The following is a 19,997-nucleotide window of genomic DNA, read 5'->3' as shown; positions in this document are numbered from 1 at the left end:
GAGTCAGGACTTTGTACTGAATATGAGTTCTGGGGAGGCTCATAAAGAGGGAGTGAAAGTGTGCACAAGCTGCTTTGTGGACACGTTCATATGAGTACCCCCTGTTGGCCATCACATCATCCTGGCACCAGCTACAACTTTTGTTACTTGCCCTTCCGTTTAATGTAAGGAGTGAGCACTGCTTTATTTCCAAGCTGGAGCTCCTCCCACAGCTCCAGGAGTCTCTCAGAGGGCAAGACGCTCTTGATCTGCTGCCTAGGGCTGTCTTGCACCTCCAAAATCTTTCTCTTTACTCTCACTGAGACTTAATATTTCTCGCACAATTTCCCCCTAACCTGCCTGCCTGTCAGAGCAGATTTCAGGCCACATACTCTTTTCATGCCACTTGTGCAATGGTTCTGCTCCCTATCTAGCAAATAAGGGGTTCTGTCATACACAGAGAGACTACCTGCATGCTATACTTTAAGATAAATACTCTCCTTGGTAGACCCAGGGCAGCTGTAACTGAGCTCTGGTTTTGTTTTCAGAAACATCTGACTGCATTCCAGTTAAGTGTTATGTAAAGAAATTACTGTAGGCATTAACGCTTCAGTCCCTTTATCACCAACTCTGCTGACCGATTGCTGCCAGTATTATTTTCGTTCCGCTTCCCTGGCACTGCCAAAGGAAATTCAGCCGTAGAAGTGGTTAAGATTATCTGACTTCACACTGTTCTGCCTTCAGTCTTTTTATAGCACGGCTGCCTTGCGACTTTACAAAGTTCAGAGCTACAGTGGTGCTGTACTCTTGCTCATCAGTTGTGAGCACTCTGTCTTGCAGCTGGTTTATTGATGTGAGCGTGTATGCAGCTGTTCTCTGTCACAGAGCTTAAAAACAGTTCCGCCACCGGTGAGCCGTGAGAAGGCAGCTGAACATAAAAGCCAATTTCTTGCTGTGCTGTAGTCTGAAGCTCTTCAATTTGGTACATAAGGTGTGAGTTAAACCAGTGGAAACTGCATGGTATGATGGGAATTTTTCTTCTTTCTTTCTTTCTGAATAAAACAGATTGATGAGAGTAAAAAGTATTTCACTTTAATACAAAAATGATTTTGTTGTCTGCATGTTAATCTTCTACATGTCAAACTTTCAAGTGCTGCTTTTTGAGCTAGGATTTTTTTTTTTTTTTCCTGATAGAAATACAAAAAAATAATTGAAAAGGAATCTGTGTAAACTTCTCCAGTGAGTTTTTGCCCTTCAGGATAGTAAAATTACTGAAAGAAGAAGCCATGTAGAAAAAATTTGGGGTTGATTTTGCTACTGCTGTCTATATGATTTTGAATCTACATGGAAACCTCTTTTATGCAGTTTACTACCAAGTGAAATACAACAGAAAAATAACACTGAATAGTGAAATTCTACTACATTTTCCAGGCTTGCTTCTTTTTTTTTTTCTTCACTGATTTAAGACAAAATTTGATACAAGACAAATTATAATTTTTCTTGTATAATTTAAATTTAATTAGTATAATTTAAATTATACAAGCCTTTCAGTCCTGCTTGCTCTGACTTTTTCGCTCTTCCTGCCTTTCCCTGAGCAATTTGCGCTGCTGGCTCCCTAGAGCATTTCCTTTTGGGTTCCCCTACACCAGATGTAGCACACAGGTCCTGTGTGAGTTTTATGGCTCTTATGTGCCGTGCTCGCTTGGCAGCTGCCAGGGACTAAAACTGGGCACTTAAACCAAGAGCTGGAGGTGTTACCATTCAAGCTTAAAAAAAGGAAAAAAAAGCCAAACTTCTACAGCTGGTGCTGTAACCCCTTGCCATTAGTGACTTGTAACAGGTTAGGAACTGTCTGGAGCCTGGTTTCTTGTATAGAATGCGTATTTTTGACCTAAGCTCTGATGAGAAAATTTGGAGCCAATATTGTTGCTTTCCCAGGTATTGAAGCTAGGAAATTCCAGTCATACCATGTCTGTGTAATGTTTTAAGACATGTCACTTGTATTATTCAATGTTGAGTTCAAGATAGCTTTTATTTTTAATGGAAAATAGGGAACATCCTCGGTGGGTATGGCCAGGAGCCATGTACTAGAAATTTGCTAAAACACCCCAGGCCTCCTCTCAGCCCATGTCTGCTGATAGAAAATTTGGGCTTCCAGCTTTTTGCCACTATTTTCTGCTGGGGATTATTATATGCACTGGTCTATGAGTGAATGTGAGCAGAAAAAGCAAAAAGTCACCAGTTAAACTACCATCACTTACATGCTACTTTTTAATTAATTTGATTGATGGCCTTTGTAAAACTGCCTCAAGTGAATTCGTGTCTGTTTGAATGAACACATGTCATGGCAGCACTCTGAAACAGTAACAGACTGAAGAGTCAAAGAAACATCCAGAGATGGAAACTTCTCGTGCCCTCATAGTGGGGCTCAGAAGACAGTTTCATGATGATTTCATAGGCTTTTGATAGGCTATAAGGAGAGAAGTGGGGGATCATTTAAACTCTGTGTAGGATTTGGCTGAAGCAAAAGAATACCAGCAACGCAATCTTGTGATGCTTTTTGTTATCACTAGTAATTTAGCTGATGGGTTGGGTGCCTGAAGCTGAGAAACTGAAATAAAAGGAAATTACAGAAGGACTAAGCTAAAATTTCTGCTGCTTTGATGCAAGAGTTTTTCTTGATAACCAGTGCTTCCACCAGCACCTATAATAAAGCTGATAGCTTTTAAGAGTGGCAGCACAAACTTGTGCCATAAGGCCACCGATCTGTTTCTATAGCACAGCCACACTGTAATTCCCAGTGTGGCCTCACAGACAGAGGTAGTGCTGTGTCCCATCCCTCGCTGATCAAAGCCCAGTGCCGATGCTAGGCTAGGAAGCAAATAATTGGAACTGTACATTTCCTGCCATTCATTGCTTTCCAGCACAAGCCTTTCCCCCCCTCCTTTTAGTTGAAACGTTTTCAATTTTTGAAACATTTCTGACCAACTCATTTGCAATAAAGACTTGTGCTTTTCGAGGACCAAACCAGCCCTCAGCAGCCTGAGAATCAGGGAGCTGAAATAACAAGAGAAGGACCAGTCTAGAGGGTCTGTACCTCTGCTTATTGCTGAACTAAAGGAGCAGCTGCACAGCAGAGCTCTGCCAACAAGTAGCTTTAGGATGTTTGCTGCTTTTTTTGTTTGGTTTTGGGGTTTTTTTGTTTGTTTGTTTGGGTTTTTTTTTTGGGGGGGGGGTGTGTTTTTGTTTTGTTTTGTTTTGTTTTAATTAAGAAGATAAAAAATGAAAGTACATAATTTTCATGCCCTACAACAGAGTCACCTTACTTTTACCACAAGGAATGAAACTTTGAAACTCAATATATTATGACAGTATTCTGCTGCTGGATCAATGCTTGTTAATAATGTATAAACTATTGCTCTGTTTTGCTGTAGAAATCATTTACTGTAGAAATCGTTTGCATTATCAGTTTCCCTTGCCTCTGTATATTTTTCTTTATTTTTCAAGCAATCTGGTTTATAAAACACACATCTCTGTTGTATCAGGTACCATTACTATGGAATTGCAGTGAAAGAAAACTCCCAGTATTATGATGTGATGTATTCTAAAAAAGGAGCAGCCTGGGTCAACGAAACAGGAAAAAAAGAAGTAACCAAACAGACAGTGGCGTATTCACCACGATCCAAACTGGGAACATTGCTGCCAGAGTTTCCAAATGTCAAAGATCTAAATCTGCCAGCCAGTCTGCCAGAGGAGAAGGTAACACTTTGGAAATCTTTTCTCAGCTTGTCTTGGTTTCTTTTTTATCCCTGCTCTGGATGAAAGCTTTGTCTAATATATAAAGACTTTAAACTAGAGTAAGTTTAATAATGCTTTGACTTGATTTATGGGGGGCTGGATTACTTCATCTAATAGGAAGAAATGTCTTCCCTTAAAAAGGGGAGCTGACACTATCAGCTGTACAATATTTCTAATGCCCATGCACCTTTTTTTTAAAGTTACATTACATACAGCAGGGCAGCTTTAAAAATTATGTGATGTTTGAGGGCAAATTCTAAAATATGTTACAGCCTTCTAATCTGTGAACACATTTGATAGCAAACTGACAAACAGTTCAAATGCTTTCTTGAGCAGAGAGGGCGTTAGTGCATTTTTAATTCTTCTAGAGTAGAAAGTCAGAGAATCCTATCTGCACATATGACAAAAAATGCTCTGGCTCCTCTTGGCTGAGCTTGCCAGGTTTCTGGTTCTATTCACATGTGTAGTATCAATGTGAAGTGGACAAAAGAATAGGGGTTTTTAGTTCTTTATGTCCTAATTAGGGCCACATTCTCGTCTTTGATCTCACTGAGGCTTTTTGCTCCTCTTACTTTTGAAGAATCCCATTGACAGAAAAATCCATGAATTCAAAGGGAGAATTTACTTTTGAGAAGAAAACTCATCTTACAGCTAATCTACATACACTTTAACTGATTTCATTATTTTTGCAGTTGTGCATAGATAAGATAAGGAGAAAACTTACTTTTTCTGTGCTCTGTGTTCTGATATTTTAGAAGTGGATTTTTTAAAGCCGAATGATCTTTTGTGTGTCTCCCTCATTCTTTTTCAGGTTTCTACCTTTATTATGATGTATAGGACTCACTGTCAGAGGATACTAGACACTGTAATAAGAGCAAACTTTGATGAGGTATGGTTAGAAACTGCAGTTGCAGTTTAATGATACATAAGGTATCAAGGGATTTGAGACCTTATTTTCTATGTTATATTACAGACTTAGGGGTTTGTGGTGCTCAATGCTTTTCAGGAGCAAGGAACAATAGCTGTACTTGAGTATCTAATATGTGACTGATAGCACTAAATCTCACTTATAATGCTGGGTGAGTTGGAGGAACAAAAGCATTGAGAATACTTTGCCCTCTGTTCCGCAGCAGGATTAAGGTAGCAATATCCCCTTACAAGATGTTGGACAATCCAGTTCTTACAACTCGAGAAGTGTGTCCACCACAACTTTTCAAAGCTTTTTCTTGGGACTGAGCTGTCTGAAGGAATTCCTCTTTGTGCTCAGCAGAGCCAGGGCAGGTGTTACAGCAACAACAGTGGGCTCTGCTGGTCTGTTAACAACGATGCAGAGTGGTGGGAGGATTACAGCCTCCCAGATATCCCTGAGAGCCAGAGCTGAAGTCTCCAGTTTCTCAGTTGTACTGCAGTGCAGCTAGGAACACACACACACTGCTCAGCAGTTAATACCATCTCTTAGAGATGGATCAGGCTTTTACCTGGTCATATCTGACTGAATCTGAGGGGTTTCTGGCAGTGCATGCAGACAGCTCTATAATTAGAGCTGAAAAATAAATGTAATGCAAGCAGGTTTATATTACATGGGAAGATGGCTTCTTATCTAGGATAACAAATCTGGTAGTAGAGATACTGAGGACCTGATCCAAATATGATATTCAGATCCTGCAGAAAAAAAAAAAAAATCAAAGGAAATGTGCCTTTTGACTCTGTCTTCTAAACAATGGGAAAAAATTCCTTGCTTTTCTTCTTCTTACTGTTTAATTCTCACACTCTTCTGGTTTAAAGCTGGTTTTGCCCCATTGTACTGAGTCTAGAAGTTTCCATGTGAGAAAAATACCTGACACATTCAGGAAATTTAGCTGGGTCAGTCTCAGAATAGTTTCTTAAGAGCAAGACACTGTATTTTATCAGGTTTATCAGTATCTATTGTAGGGAAGGGGCTGAGCAGCAACAATATATGAATGGCAAATACTCTTTGCTACACATGGTGTGGTTGCATACTTCACTAGAGATTGCATGCAGAAAGTTATCATTCATGAGTGCTGGTGTTCTGACCCCTGTGGAACTGATCTTATCATTGTCTGAATAACACCTTTATTTCCTACATTAAAATTTTCAGAGGTATATTTTGCTGTGTCTGAAATCTCTCCCCTATTTTCTTTTTTTTTTTTTTCCCTTGCCTTTTGCCACTTTTTCTCCACTTTCCTTCACAGTGGAGGAAAGATAAAATCCAAAAGTGTACCGTTTATTTCCAAAGCAAATACAGAAAATGGTATATTGACCCTTGTAAGCCATTTGCTATCCTCCTCTCCCTCCCTCCTTCCCTCCCTCCACCAAGGCCTACATTGCATTCCTTTGTACACAGGGACAGAGTGCAAAGAGAGAGAAAAAGGCTTGACATGTGGAAGCCAAAGAGTTAAACTCATCAGCCACTGATGGAAGATAAAAATACAGTGATTCCCATGGTGTCTCTACTGTAGTGACACAAAGACTCCCTGTCACCCACCCGAGTGTCTCCTCACCCTGTGGTTGATTATCCCATTGTGTGCTGCATTACGGTATGAGCCTGTCTAGTTAAGGAACATGCCTTGCCTGTGTTGCACCCCAGTAGCCCAGCTCTGGGGCTAAAACAAACGTTGTGTAAGCAGGATCATTTTAAGAGAATGGCATTTGTAGCCTTTGTTTTAATATTAACATTCCTGCTTCTTCTCGTGGTTGCAGGTTCAGAGTTTTCTTCTGCACTTTTGGCAAGGGATGCCTCCTCACATGCTGCCTGTGCTGGGTTCTTCAACTGTAGTGAATATAGTGGGAGTTTGTGACTCAATTCTGTACAAGGCAATTTCTGGAGTTTTGATGCCAACGGTACTACAAGCCTTACCTGACAGGTAACTGACCCCCTCTAGCTCTGCTGTCTTTGTTATATTTCTTTTCTTCAAGAACGACACCAGTTCTCAGAGAGCTGCTTGCTGCCACCCATTTTCTGACTTTAAATCACAGTGTCATTTGAAAGGAGTTGATGAGCTTACATGTTCCTGAAAAAATGGTCATATTTTAACAAGACTTGTATTATGAAAAACTTGGAAGGTTGGGGATTTTTATGTGAGGAGGGATTCCACCTTCTTCTTGGTTTCTCAAAGTTCAGCTAAACCCAAACTAAATTCACTTTTCCAATCCATGTGGTAAATCTCAGCTGATCTCTTCCTACCCAGCGTTCATGTGAATCCAAGAATTCTTGTTCATAATGGTAAAGCAGGGCAGAGATCAACAATCCACAGCAAAAAGAATAATCACTGAGTGCAGTCAACATGTTTTCCTCTCTGATTTTACATGTATGCACATCAGGAAGCCATCTTTTTCTAAACAGTCTTGTACACCTTTAATATTATTTGATTGATGGGTTCTTGACACTGAGTAATTTGTCAAGAATATTACTCTAGGAGATTTTTACTGGTACTACGTGTTTAGCCCTTAAGATTTTAAAGTGTCTCAAATAAAGGAAAATGTTATCCTGATGTGGCTCTGCTCTCTTACCTGCATTTCATGGCTGCTAAAGTGAAAGTATTTCACACAAGAAATCTGCCAGAAGCGTGGGCTGTTCTTGATAAGACATGTACATTTTTACAGGCTTTGCCCCTCACCCCCCCCCACCAAATCTATTTCATTGGGAGGATTAAACAGAACAGCAGTCCCTTTTCTCAAGCTGCTTAGTTCTTTCATAGCAAATAAGGAGAGACTTGAGTGTGAATATAGACTTTTGTAATGCATATAAAAGGCCAGATTGTGGCTATTAAGCCATAGCCTGCACTGGAGGGGGTGAAGAAGGGTCTCATTGCAGTGGAAGCTCCTGAAGAAATCTTGCTGACTCAGCCAGAATCCTCTGAGATACTTCCTGGGAACAAATTCTGGCTATCCAGAAAAGGCACTTTTTAGTGAGCCCAGCAGTTGTCATCCATCCCCTGTTCTCTTTGGGTGTTTTTGTGGAGCAGAGCAGGCCGATGGTTATGTTTATTTTACCACCTCTGTTGTCCATGCAGTGTGCTAGGAGTACAAACAGAAAAAGCTTCTTGATTGAAAGGGGAAAGTTCCTTGTATATTTTCCCTCCCATTTGTGCGTTTCCAGCATTGCTCCAGGCAGTGCAGCATTGTCTGTCAGAACCAACTCTTAGGATCCTCTCTCTGCATAACATTGCTCAACTGTTCCTGGGAACTGTAATTTTTTACTGAGGATTCCAATGAGAAGGGCAGAATGAGCTGCCTACGGAGTTTAACAGGAAATGATGGAGCCATCAGGAAAGGGTAGCAAGAAAGAAGAGAGAAATTTCACTTGTCTGAGCAAGTTCCAGTCCTGTGCAGGGCTAACCAGGCAGATCCTGCTTCACCTCCAGCTCCCCCACCTGCGTGGGCTTGGCCTGAAAATTCCTCCCCACCACCACCATCACTCACTAACTGGCCCTGGCCTGGAGCAGAGTTAGTTGTTGCTCCGCTTGAATATTCCCTTATACATCTGTATAAACATGGACACAGCCGAGCTGAAATCTAAAGCTTTATTTATTGTTTTCTTTAAACAGTTGTGTATTCATATTTATAGAAGAGTGGGAATGATTTTAGTTAAAGTAAAAAATCCTGTTTGTAAGTATCAAAGCAATGCTGTACAGAGATGTGAGGGTTTGAACATGGTGATAAATTTTGCTTCTCTTGCAAAAGTTGTTAGAAGTTTCAGAAGTTTTTCTTCATGCCTACAAACTGAAATATGTTAGCAACTCTACATAATAATGAGTTGTAAATAAATGACTCATGGTCTTCACACATTCACAGTTTTTACAGTACAGTTCACAGAGTAAACATGATGCGAAGTTGTGATTCCTTTTTTCAGTTTGACGCAGGTGATCCGAAAGTTTGCCAAGCAACTGGATGAGTGGCTGAAAGTAGCTCTCCACGATTTACCAGAAAACCTACGAAATATCAAATTTGAGTGTATGTATTGCCCAATCTCTCTACTGTTAAACTGGGATGGACAGTGTTTATTGATTACAAATTAATTGGAAGTGAGACTAGTGTTCTTTTAGGAATTAAAACCTGCCATCATTATAAATCTTGCATTCACTTAGAATCTCCACTTGTCCATGAGAGCCAGACTCATTTAGTGAAATGAGTTGCTGCTCAAAATAAGAATTTATTTTCCTTTCTTGTGGATTTTGATAGAAATTAATTTTGTTTATAGTAAGCAAACATTAAGGATAATATTAGGCAAAGAAAATTATTAAACAAACCTTTAGGCTAGCAGAATTTGAATACAGCTTGAGGCCCTTGCTCAAAAAAGTGCCAGAGTTAGAAATGAAGGAGATCAAATTACCCTGTCACCACAGGAAAGGGCACTAGTCCTTTTCAGACATGCTTTGTAGATGCCTGCAGTGCACATCACCTATTGATAAAGCCTGCTTTATTTCACAGCTCTCAATTCTTTGCCTTTCATGAGCACTAAATTCCACACCACAAAGTTAAAGGGGAAAAAAAAAACTAATTTAGGAGAAGGATTAACTATTTTGATCAGCGTGGAAAATTAGATGTATATGTTACTGAGAACAGTCAGGATGGAAGCTGGAACAACTAATTTCAGGGTGGTTTGAAATGTTTACTTGTTTTGTTTTAAAAAATTAAACAAAGTCTGAACTGAAAATATGCTTTACCACATCTTTTTTCAGTTCAAAAATATCAGGAATCTTCAAGGGCAAAATCTTTGCCAATCTTACAGGCAGACAGAAAGAGATGGACAGTGTAGTCATCCTCAATCTATACTTTTTAACTGCCTTTATGTACAGTATGGAGGGAAACCTTACCCTATGACTATATCTAACATCTCTTTGGATGGATCTGAAAATCTGGTCCTTTGGGTATAAGGAAAATGTGATTCCCATGGTGTGCTCCCTGCCTTTTACATGAGCTTTTATTGCTTCTGCAATTGTTTCCTCCTCATCAGAATTTGTAATAGGGTACACAGCCAGTGGAGGTACTGACAGGAGGAACTGCAAGCTTTGGTCATTTTTGCAGTTCTCAAGTCACTGATTTCAGAAAAAAAAAAAAAAAAAAAAAAAAAAAAAAAAAAAAAAAAAAGCAGCACAATACAACATTTTAAAAGCTCATTTTCAAAGAATAGGAAATATCTTAATACAAGGTCCATATCACTTGCACAGAGCTGAACTGGGAACAGAGCACCGGCAAGTACCTTCTGGACCGTTTCAGCCCATAATGTATTAGTATGCCATGCAATTGCTTTCAGAAACTTTGATCAAATTCCACCTGAAACTGGATCAGAGTTTAGCTCTTACTAGTCCAGTCACAAGACTCCTCCAAAACTTGATTGCATGAAGATTTAGCAACCTTTTCTCATTTCCACACATAATGTAGCTATTGTTATTTTATGGGCACTTATTCTTGCACCAACATTTTTCTTTCTATTAAATAGTTCCTTCTGTTCTCCAGTTCCTTTGTGTAGCAAGAGAAAATTTGCTATGCTGAACAAGCAAAGCTTTTCAATTGTTCTCTGTTTCTCTTGTCATCTCATTATTCACAGCATCTATAATCACTTGTAATACGCCTCTGTAAAACTGATCGAGCATCTAGATTTAAGGGTTTAGGTCAAGGTTTAAATTAAGTTAAAACTGGGCTAGTTGAGTACATTTTATGTAGTGACAATTTTGTAGAGGAAACTGGATATAATTTTTTATTGTTGTCCTTGTTTAATACTTTCTGAAGTAATTATCCTTATTTAGCACAGTATGTAAATATGTATCTCTTCTTTCCTGCAGTGTCGAGAAGATTCTCACAAATACTGCGGCGACAGACATCCCTAAATCATCTCTGCCAAGTAAGTATTTCAGTTACCCAAGGTTAATGAAGGCCATTTTACTGACTTTTCAAATAATCTTATGAATTGACAGGTTGGACTTTATTCAGAGGAGGAGAACACATTAGGAGTTGGTCTCCAATATTTATTGTGGCTACCTCTACAAAATCAAGAACTAATCACTGAAAAAAGCTTTTCTAGAGAACTGGAAACCCCTAATCATTAAATTCAGCAGGGTACTTTCATGAAACATTATTATTTGATTTGAAGAGATGGTTTATTTCCAGAAAATAAATTAGAGACATTCCGTTGCTTTCGTAGCAGTTTGTATCAGGTCAGTTGCAAAGTAAGAAAAATTTCTACATGCCCAACAATACATTCCAAGTCTAATTGTATATTATAAATCAAATGCAAATTAGTAAAAGGGAAAACAGCTGAACTGGGTTTTAAATAGACATGTTCCTGTAACCATAGCAAGTGAATATAGAAGCTGCTCCAAAGTATTTGGTTTTTACCAGTTTACTTCAGAATTACCTATAAAAAGTCATGAAGCCAGATTCTGGGTGGTATAAAAAGGGAGAGAACGCATTGAATTCATTAGCCTGTCACCCATGTATTGGAGGGGATAGGTTTTTTTCCCTGTCACCTGAAAGCTCCACTTTTGGAAGGTGTATCCAAAACCCCAGGTTAACCCTGTGAGGCGTGAAGCCCACAGAAAGAAGCTCTAGCGAAATAAAAAAACACTCCTGCAAGGAATTTTTGGTAGGTTTCTTCCGCCATTATTTTAGTGGTGGAGAAAGAGACACCTGTGCTACCTTTCCCCAAATACCATAGATCATCACTGAACTCTGGATGTGCATGGCGATTCAGAGGACATCATGATAAAGAAACCACAACCTTCTGCATCAAACCTGGGATCAAATCTCTTAGGTGAAGGACTCTTCAAGGGCATCACCCCCTTGGGGAAGCTGATAACCTTGGTGTGTGTTATCATCTCTGCTTAACTTACAGAGATCTGTGTACATGATTGTGGCACTGTGTCACTTCCTTTACTCCCAGTCTGTCCTCCCCATTACCATCAGCAGATCCCTGTCTCAACCAGCCAAGACACAGATTTGATGAGGAGGCCAAGGAGCTTTAACCTTTTCACGTGGCTGAGGGAAGAATGAAAGTTTTCATAGAATGGGAGAGGGGAGGATGCAAAACTCAGGGGAGGATGCAAAACTGAGTGGGGTTGGTTTGTTTGGTATTGGTTTTTCTTGTTGCTTTTTTGTTCTAAACTGAAGCTTGAAGTGAAAACCAGCAGAGTTGTTAGAGACTGAGGGCCCTAGCAATGGCAGCATCACAGTAGTGTTGCTCGTTAGGGTTTGTGGTGGATGCAGTCAAAATACTTGCAGTTGATTAAAGTAGGGAAAATGACTGAAGAGTTCTCTTGTGAGGGGGCCCCGTAATATCCATAAGACATCAAGCTGGTGGGTGGGGGTCCATGACGAGAATCAGCTTAGCGAGCCCAGCTAAGGAAGCGTAAAAGGGGATAAAGCCTATTTTTTAACCTAATAAAGCATGAACTAATGAATAGATTGGATTGGATTACAGGCATCAAGAACAGTGATCCACAGTGCAGACATCACATTTCAAATGCTGGAGGACTGGAGGAATGTGGATCTGAATAGCATTACCAAACAAACCCTCTATACTATGGAGGACTCACGGGAGGAACACAGAAAGCTCATCATACAATGTAAGAGCAGAATCTTCAAATAAAGCCAGGTGAACTTGGCTTCCTGCTGCAAGCAAAGCTCAGGGAAAGTAGTGCTGGTTTTGCAGCCATTGGCTTGCTTGGAAGCTTAAGATAAATATAGAGACATTTACCAAAATGTCAGGCAAAGCCCTGTCAAAGCCTTATGTTTGGGGCTTAGATCTGGACACAGTCCCTTGATGTGTTCCTTTCTAGTACCCAGAACAGCCAATGGCACAAAACTTGCACCCAAATTCAGGAGGATTTTTTCCATGAACCTGAGCAAACTAAATCTATGAGTTAACCATTGAATGCATGAAAGTCCAATCTTTCCTGCTGTAGAATTGCAGGAGAATTGTCTTTTGAATGGCTTTGACACTTAAGTGGCTGTGTATCTGAGTCCCTTTTAAACTTGTTTATAAAAAGCTCCTTTTTACACAGTGCTTTCATAACCAGGAGCATTTGATGGGATAAGCTTTTGCCTTGAACTTTTATGACTAAGTAGAAATCCATATCTGACAAGCTCATTGCCTAATTTATCTTCTGTCTAGTATAATGAAATGTATGGACTTGAAAGTGACTTTGGAGATATTGACAAATATGATTAAAGATCTTTTGCAAATACAAAATATTTCTTCCATCATCCAGCAAGTATTGCATGGTTATAAGCTCAGGTGTAACCAGAAGCACATTGGGTTTTGTTGTTTTGAGGCAACAGAGCTTTGTCTTTAACATTTGTCACATAACCTCACTTCCTGTGAACCCACCCGTAGTATTCCCATCTCTCTCCTGAGGAGGACCAGTCATCTTTTACCCAGAATCTGCCTGAACAGGGCACAACCCAGGCAACCACCTGTGGGAGCCCAGCAAGGGTATGTTTGCTAGTGAGGTAACTCTTTCAGGGAGTGGCTGGGAAGACAAGGGGTGACACCTTCACATGTACCCTGGACTCTACAAGATTGACTTTGGCAGTCATCCCACTGTCTTAATGCTTGAATTCTTCTGCTCAGTTCAGGGATGGGCCTTGCATTCTTTGCTGCCTCTGTTTTCCAGGGTGAGGTTCTTGGTATTCTCTCCTCTCTTTCTTAACCCTTGATTCATTTCGTGGCCCTCTTCCCTTTTGAGGAGGTAGGAACCTGGCATGGCAGCAAAGGAGGTAGCATACAGTGAGACTGATGTCCAGAAGCTGAGTGAATCCTTCTGTCATCTGTTATGTTTTCAAGATCTATCCAACATCCTACCACTGGTCAAAAAAGAGAGTTTTCAAAGATATACTCCCTAGTAGCAACAACATTTTTGGCTGCCATTCAGGACATCCTTAAAGTTTAAGGGTTCTTCTTGTGTATGTGCTATTAATGCAATAAAATCAAACAGATTTTTCCTGAATGCTGTTGGATTTGTGCAAGTTTTTCCATATTTTCGGCCTATATAGTCCAATGAAGAGTTAGTCAGAAATGGTAAGCTAATAGTTTATGAGATGGGATGCCAATGAAGTGTTTAGATGCGTATAGAGAATATTCTAGAACCTAGATTTTTCCCCCCATCTTTGATGTTTATTCTACTTGACTAAGGATTTTTTCACTATGCCTTGTATGGCTTATATGTCATCAATTAAAGGCCTGTTTTCATACTCTTGTTATTAATAATCAAGGAAGTACAATTTCAGCTACTATAGCTAGAGGAAAAAAAACCCCAAAAAACAGGTTTATAAGCCTATAAATAAACTTGGAGAGAAACAGAGAAAAATCACTGGGCATAGAAGAACCTCTTTCCTGTTCTGCTGGACTACCTATCTCTGACATGATTTCTCCTTTATTCCCTCATTCTCAGATCCTGTTGAGGTATTTTTAACAATCACTGAAGGCTAAACAGCTAATTTTCTCAGATAGGTCATTGTACACAGTTGCATTGCTCCAGCAGCAAAGCAGGCAACTGATTTGTTTTTCTGCTCTTGCTCCCCTCTTTGCACAGCATATGACTTACTTCATCTGTTGTATCAGGCAGTTTTTGTCCAGCCAAATACTCAGGTAAGGAGACAACATTTAGATTTCTCTGTGATCCTGTTCTGAATAAAGGGAGGTTGCCCATTCAATAAAAGAATGAAAGAAGATAAGGGTGGCCCAAATATCATTTCCCTTCTTTCTCAACTAATGTTTCTGGTAACTCAGCCTTTCCAAGCCTCAGCTGAGCAAAGTTGTAGTCAGGTTTAGCAAATGCATTCCTGCTCATCCTCCTGATCTAACAGAATCAGGGAGGTTGTTCTTTGTCTTATTTTTGGATAGCATCTCTGGCTCATTTCCCTAGCTATCATCCCTATGCTTTGCCTCCTCCACCCCCTTCACTATCTTTCCTATGAAGAGAAATTCCTTCCTCCTGTTATTTATAATTAGTTGTAAATGGAATTGCTTAGTGCATTGAAATCATCCTGTAACACAGCAAGTAGAAAGTGTCTTCTTGACCTACTGGGCCTTTTATCTTAGTTAAGTAGAAGGATAGTTTGTTGAGGTGCAAAAGCACATTATTCTTTGTCTTCCAGCCATTGGTTCTCATATATAAATGAGACTTGAAGTTTTAAGGGCTGCAGTTGAACTTTTTAACTTTTTGTATTAAAATATTAACGTGTACTTGGAAAAGATCAAAAAGTATATAGGTTGCTTTTTGCAACTCTTGTTGATAATAAGCAGAGTATTTCTGCACTGAGCAATTTGTTCTGAAGAAGGAGAAGTTTATGGACATGGTGTGTGTGTCTGGCATTGCAAATAGATGATTTGCAGCAGTTAAATCATGTTTTTGCAACTAAAGCATTATACAGATGAGTGCCCTATCAACAATACTCATTCACTTGGTGCCTAGAAGATTCTTTATGCATTTCTAAATCAATTTCATGCATGACTTTTTTTTTCCATCACTAGGGTCAAAGCTTAGTTTCTCACTCTTCATAGAGAACACCATAAATATTTCACTTCTGGGCACACCAGACAACTTAAATAAAAATACTAATTTTAAAAAATAAAATTGGTTCACATTAAAATAACATTTTCAATGACTGTATCACTTTCAGTAGAAACAAAATAAGAGACCCAACATACTTTTTGGGTCAGCACCAAGAAAGATGTGTTTGTTTCAGTTAAGCAATCTATTATTAAAAAAACACAGTAAAATTGTGATTATTTTGGTGGCCTTTTGTGATTTGTTTTTCTTTTATTTGAAACAGAATCCAGGTTCTAAGGTGGGCTTTTTGTTTGTTTGTTTTGTGTGCCAGTGTATCAGGAGTTTGATCACCTTTTGGAGGAGCAGTCCCCCATTGAGTCGTACATCGAGTGGCTGGATTCCATGGTGGACAGATGTGTTGTAAAGGTCGGTAAGGAGGAGTGAGTCACTGATGTGCATTATGGGCTCTATTCAGGTAATACATTTTTAGAAAAAGTAAAAACAATTACAACAATAACAACAACAAAAGGAGTTGGTAATGAGCAGGACTAAAGCAAAATCTCACCGGTTTTCAGGGAGAATTGTCTGCATTCAGGATTTTGCTTTATTCTGCTCTTATTTTGTTCCAAAGGATGGTATTCAAAAATGAACAGGGTTGAGGTTTCCAATCAAGTCAATATTTCAGGGATATGGAGGGATTAATTCAGAGTCACCCTAATGGTATAGTGCAAAGAAAAACATAATCTAGTCTTTTAAGATTTTAATAAAAAGGATATTTAAGCTAGTTAATTCATTTATACACAATCAAGCGTAAGGATGAAAGTCTACATTACTATTCAGTAATACATTTATAACACATTTATCTTCCTTTTGAGCTGATATGGAATACCAAGAACTTCTGTTTTATTTTAAGTGAATGCAGAAGCCTACTAACAAACCTTTAAAACGTATTTTCAAAAGCAATCTGGCATCACCATAATTTTACATTGAGTATGAAAAAATATAACTGACTATTTTAACTTCTGTTACTTCTTTGTGTTAGGATGGTCTGTTAGAATTTCATCTCTTCGTTCCAGTTGTTAGAGCTCAGAAGTAAAACCCAAACAAACCAAAATATGATGCCTCTCTCTCTGCTGCAAAATAGCCATATAGAAAGCAGATGATTCTCCAGATTACTTGAAGTACTTTGATTGTTTTGAGGAACTTCTCTTCTAGTCAGTGGAATGCAATTTGAAATTCAGGCCAGAGCTGTTAATTTTAATGAAGAACTTGACATGAATTTTAATAAATTAATTTTAATAGCTGATAGGGTGAATCTAATCCTCTAACTCACATATGGCTATAATAAATACTTTTTTGAAGAGGTAATGCCTAAAGAGTGTTTTCTGGAAAGTATTTTTCCTACCAAAATGACTAAGTGAATTCACAAAAAATAAACATGAGAAGGAACAAAAAACTTAATATTCAATATTAAACCTCATTTGAAAAAGTAATATAAATTTGCAGTGTAGATCAGACATTATTGATTATAAATTGTTTTCTTGACTAGAAAGCAAGAAGGAAAATATTAGGTTATATAATTAGGTTAAGATGAAGACCAGAGCAATTTTTTCCAGTCTTTTTATCATGTATAAAGGAGATCTAGTCTTGAATAATACTTTATTGTTTCCTCTTTCTGAAGGTTGTTCATGGTTATAAGGTGGTTTTCTGTCTAAGGCCATTTTGAGTTTGGGTTTTCTAATTTGTAATGTATATTTTAATGTGAAGATGGCGGTAAGTAGTTTTTAAGTATAAAAAGAGAAAGTGGATATATGCATCATTTAACTGTATTGCTGGTAGAAATAGAAGTTTCTCCATGTCAGACACATCTCTCTTCTCGCAGGTAGCTGCCAAGAGACAAGGCTCTTTGAAGAAAGTAGCTCAGCAGTTTCTCCTGATGTGGTCCTGTTTTGGCACTCGGGTGATTCGGGACATGACTTTGCACAGTGCACCCAGCTTTGGTACTTGGATTTTGTTGCAATAATTGCATGCCACCGGCAAAAAATAAAAATCTGTATCCTATCTTGTAATGGACATTTCAAGTGAAACCATAACCAGTTTTCACGTGTCCAGTGCTCTATTAAAAAATAGGTTGGGGCTGTGGACATTTGGAAATAACGCTCAGACAGACGTCTGTCTGCAAGCTGCAGCCAGAGGAGATGAAAATATTGCTACTTCCTTCTGTTTGCATTTAGGAGCTGCAGGGATCAGTCTCAGGGCAGCTGAGGGAGTCCATTACAGGAGCATTACCTAATGCACTTCAGTGCAAAATGAGCCTGCTTACCCAAAGCACTCTGGCCACGTGTTGGGCCAAGAGCGATGACTTTGTGCTGAAGTGGATGAAAAGCTCTCCAGTGAAACACTTTGCCAGCTCTCGTCTTAAAGGACATAGCATTTGAAACTGGTCTTTGCAAAGTGAGTGTGCTTCTACAACCTGGAGAGAGTCTCTTCCATTTCTTAAGAAGTCGTTCAGGATGAAAAAATAAATTTTTACATTTTAAATGAAAAATGATGTTGCTTTCCCATACTGTTTGAAAGGGAGCTTCGTCCTCAGATACAAGAATTAACATTAAAATCAGTTAAAAGTAAGAATGACTCAGCTGGTGTGCCATGAGTGTGAACATTCAGTCACTTGGGACCAGACTTTGCATGGGAGATGCTTTTTATAAATGTACATTTGTCTGAATATGTTTCTAGAAAGATCAATAAAGAATGGTTTTATACGGGTATTGCATTGAACCAACTGCAAGGTTTTCTGCAGGCTGAGCTTTGATGTCCTTTATGCTTTTAGAACCATCTAATAGCATAGATTTGGATACTGTCAGTGAGATACAATGTGATATTTTAATATGTTTTATTAATATATATTTATATGTTAATATACATAGTATTAATATATTTTGTATTAGTAATACATGTAATATTTATTTATATAACATGGTTATATTTTAATCTGAAGCTACTTTCATTTCCATTGTAAAAGAGTTTTCCAAACAGGGGTTAATGACATCAGGATAGTGAGCATCCCCAAGGTGATTACAGTTTTCAGCAAAAACCACAAACTTGTTCAGGTGCAATGCTAGTGGAGGCAGGAGGAGCCCTGAAGTTTTAAATATCAAAATCATATCTTTTTCCTATCAGGCAGCAGCCTAGGTTGTCCCTACCCAAGTGTCATAAATTTTATTTAACCATAGGACACATATTTATACTAATCTACATTAATGATGTTATTCCTTCACTGCAAAGCCATTTGACATATTTTTCGTGAATTAGAGTTGAGCAAGTCCCAAAATAATAACCATTGAACGTAAAAAGCTCAGAGCTATATAGCAGAAACTTTTCTACACTTAATTTATACAGTTCTTTCTAGCTTTTCAGAATTATATATCCATTAAGTGAGCTCTATGGAGAGAAACAAAGACTGATTTACTGTTTTAAATATTTACATATATATATCTTTGTTTTTAACTTACATAAAAAGTTTTGGTTTTTTATTGCACTGGGAACAGTTTCAGTGGACTGATTTTTAATTATTTTTTCCACCTCAAACAATATGTAGACTCAGATACAGTGTAATTTTTTTTAAAGTGACATCATGTGTTAGATGATGGAATTTTTACTACGTACAGGACAGTAGATTTTTACCTTTGAAACAGATGATTCTGAAATCATTGAAGGAAGTTGTAATACCTGGCACTGGAGTGACTGGCACAAAGATTGGATCTGTAGAGATTTTAAGCATGGTGACAGGGGTGGGTTAAAACAATCTCCCGCAAAAAAAAAAAGAGCTGCTCTCTCTCTTGCTCCCTCTCTCTTTTTCTCTCTGCCTGCCTGCCTCCCTCTTTCCTGCTTATGCATATCAAAGGCACAGTCGGTGGCAATGTTTGGGTAATGCACCCAGTATATAAAGTAACTAATTAGTAATAGAAACTACATTATTTTCTCCAGATTTGGAAATCTCACTGTTGTTTTGCTACTTAGACTTAGTTGCTGTATCTCTTAATAGATGCTGGTACTTACTGTGAGTTAGCTGGGCATTGCCATAATTTATTTTAACCCCTGAAAATTAGAGCTAAATGTTATTTAGTGTTGTAACTACAGTCTCTTGAATGACTTCTTACCTTTTCCTAAAGAAGTGATGGATTTGCTGGCTACAACTGGATCCATTTCTGTTCTTAAATATAGACTTTAAAGAACCCAACAGTTTCATGTGTGAAACAGTAGGCTGCAAACACAGAATAAATTATGGTTCATTGTGCTGAATAGCCATTCACTGTGAGGCTGAAATTCATGCCCCGATATCAGTTTCATTCTATAGCTTACGTTTCCTTCGACTTATTTAAAAACATAAAAATACTGCATTCATTGCATTCAGTACCAAAACCTTGTTTGTCTGGTGTCTTTCACGCAAATTCTGGGCTCAAAAACTCTGTGCAGGGCTTAAAGATACACAGTGGGAGGAATAATAGGAGAGGAAGAGAGAAATTCAAAAGAGTGACAAGGGCACTGGAGTGTTTTTAAATGCTGCATTCAGTATTGCCAACCCCAAGTCTTCAAAATAAAGCATTAGACCCCCCCAAAACAAAGACATTTTTAAAAATAGCAGATCATGGGTTCTTGTTTTCTTGCTAGCATTACAGTGTTCAGAGTTTGCATTTCCAAATATTT

General features: G+C 38.6%; 1 protein-coding gene across 8 annotated transcripts in view; it reads left to right on the top strand.

The window, feature by feature from the left end:
- The window catches only part of RFX4 (regulatory factor X4), an 86,538-nt gene that overhangs the window by 43,844 nt on the left and 22,697 nt on the right, over positions 1 to 19,997 (top strand). For 5 of the 8 annotated variants that reach the window (XM_040061969.1, XM_040061966.2, XM_040061965.2 and 2 more), the window contains exons 6-13: positions 3,525 to 3,738; positions 4,589 to 4,666; positions 6,499 to 6,662; positions 8,651 to 8,751; positions 10,584 to 10,642; positions 12,218 to 12,362; positions 15,622 to 15,716; positions 17,173 to 17,290. In XM_040061969.1, coding sequence (XP_039917903.1) covers positions 3,525 to 3,738; positions 4,589 to 4,666; positions 6,499 to 6,662; positions 8,651 to 8,751; positions 10,584 to 10,642; positions 12,218 to 12,362; positions 15,622 to 15,716; positions 17,173 to 17,290 — 974 coding nt within the window. Of the gene's footprint in view, positions 1 to 3,524; positions 3,739 to 4,588; positions 4,667 to 6,498; positions 6,663 to 8,650; positions 8,752 to 10,583; positions 10,643 to 12,217; positions 12,363 to 15,621; positions 15,721 to 17,172; positions 17,291 to 19,997 lie in introns of all 8 variants that reach the window. The other 3 variants (XM_058420224.1, XM_058420223.1, XM_058420225.1) reach the window with 1 other exon arrangement.

This window comes from Hirundo rustica, chromosome 4 (genome assembly GCF_015227805.2).
Source record: "Hirundo rustica isolate bHirRus1 chromosome 4, bHirRus1.pri.v3, whole genome shotgun sequence".
Taxonomy (NCBI): Eukaryota; Metazoa; Chordata; class Aves; order Passeriformes; family Hirundinidae; genus Hirundo; species Hirundo rustica.
The sequence above is the reverse complement of the archived record's forward strand: the minus strand, read 5'-3'. Positions and strand labels throughout refer to the sequence as shown.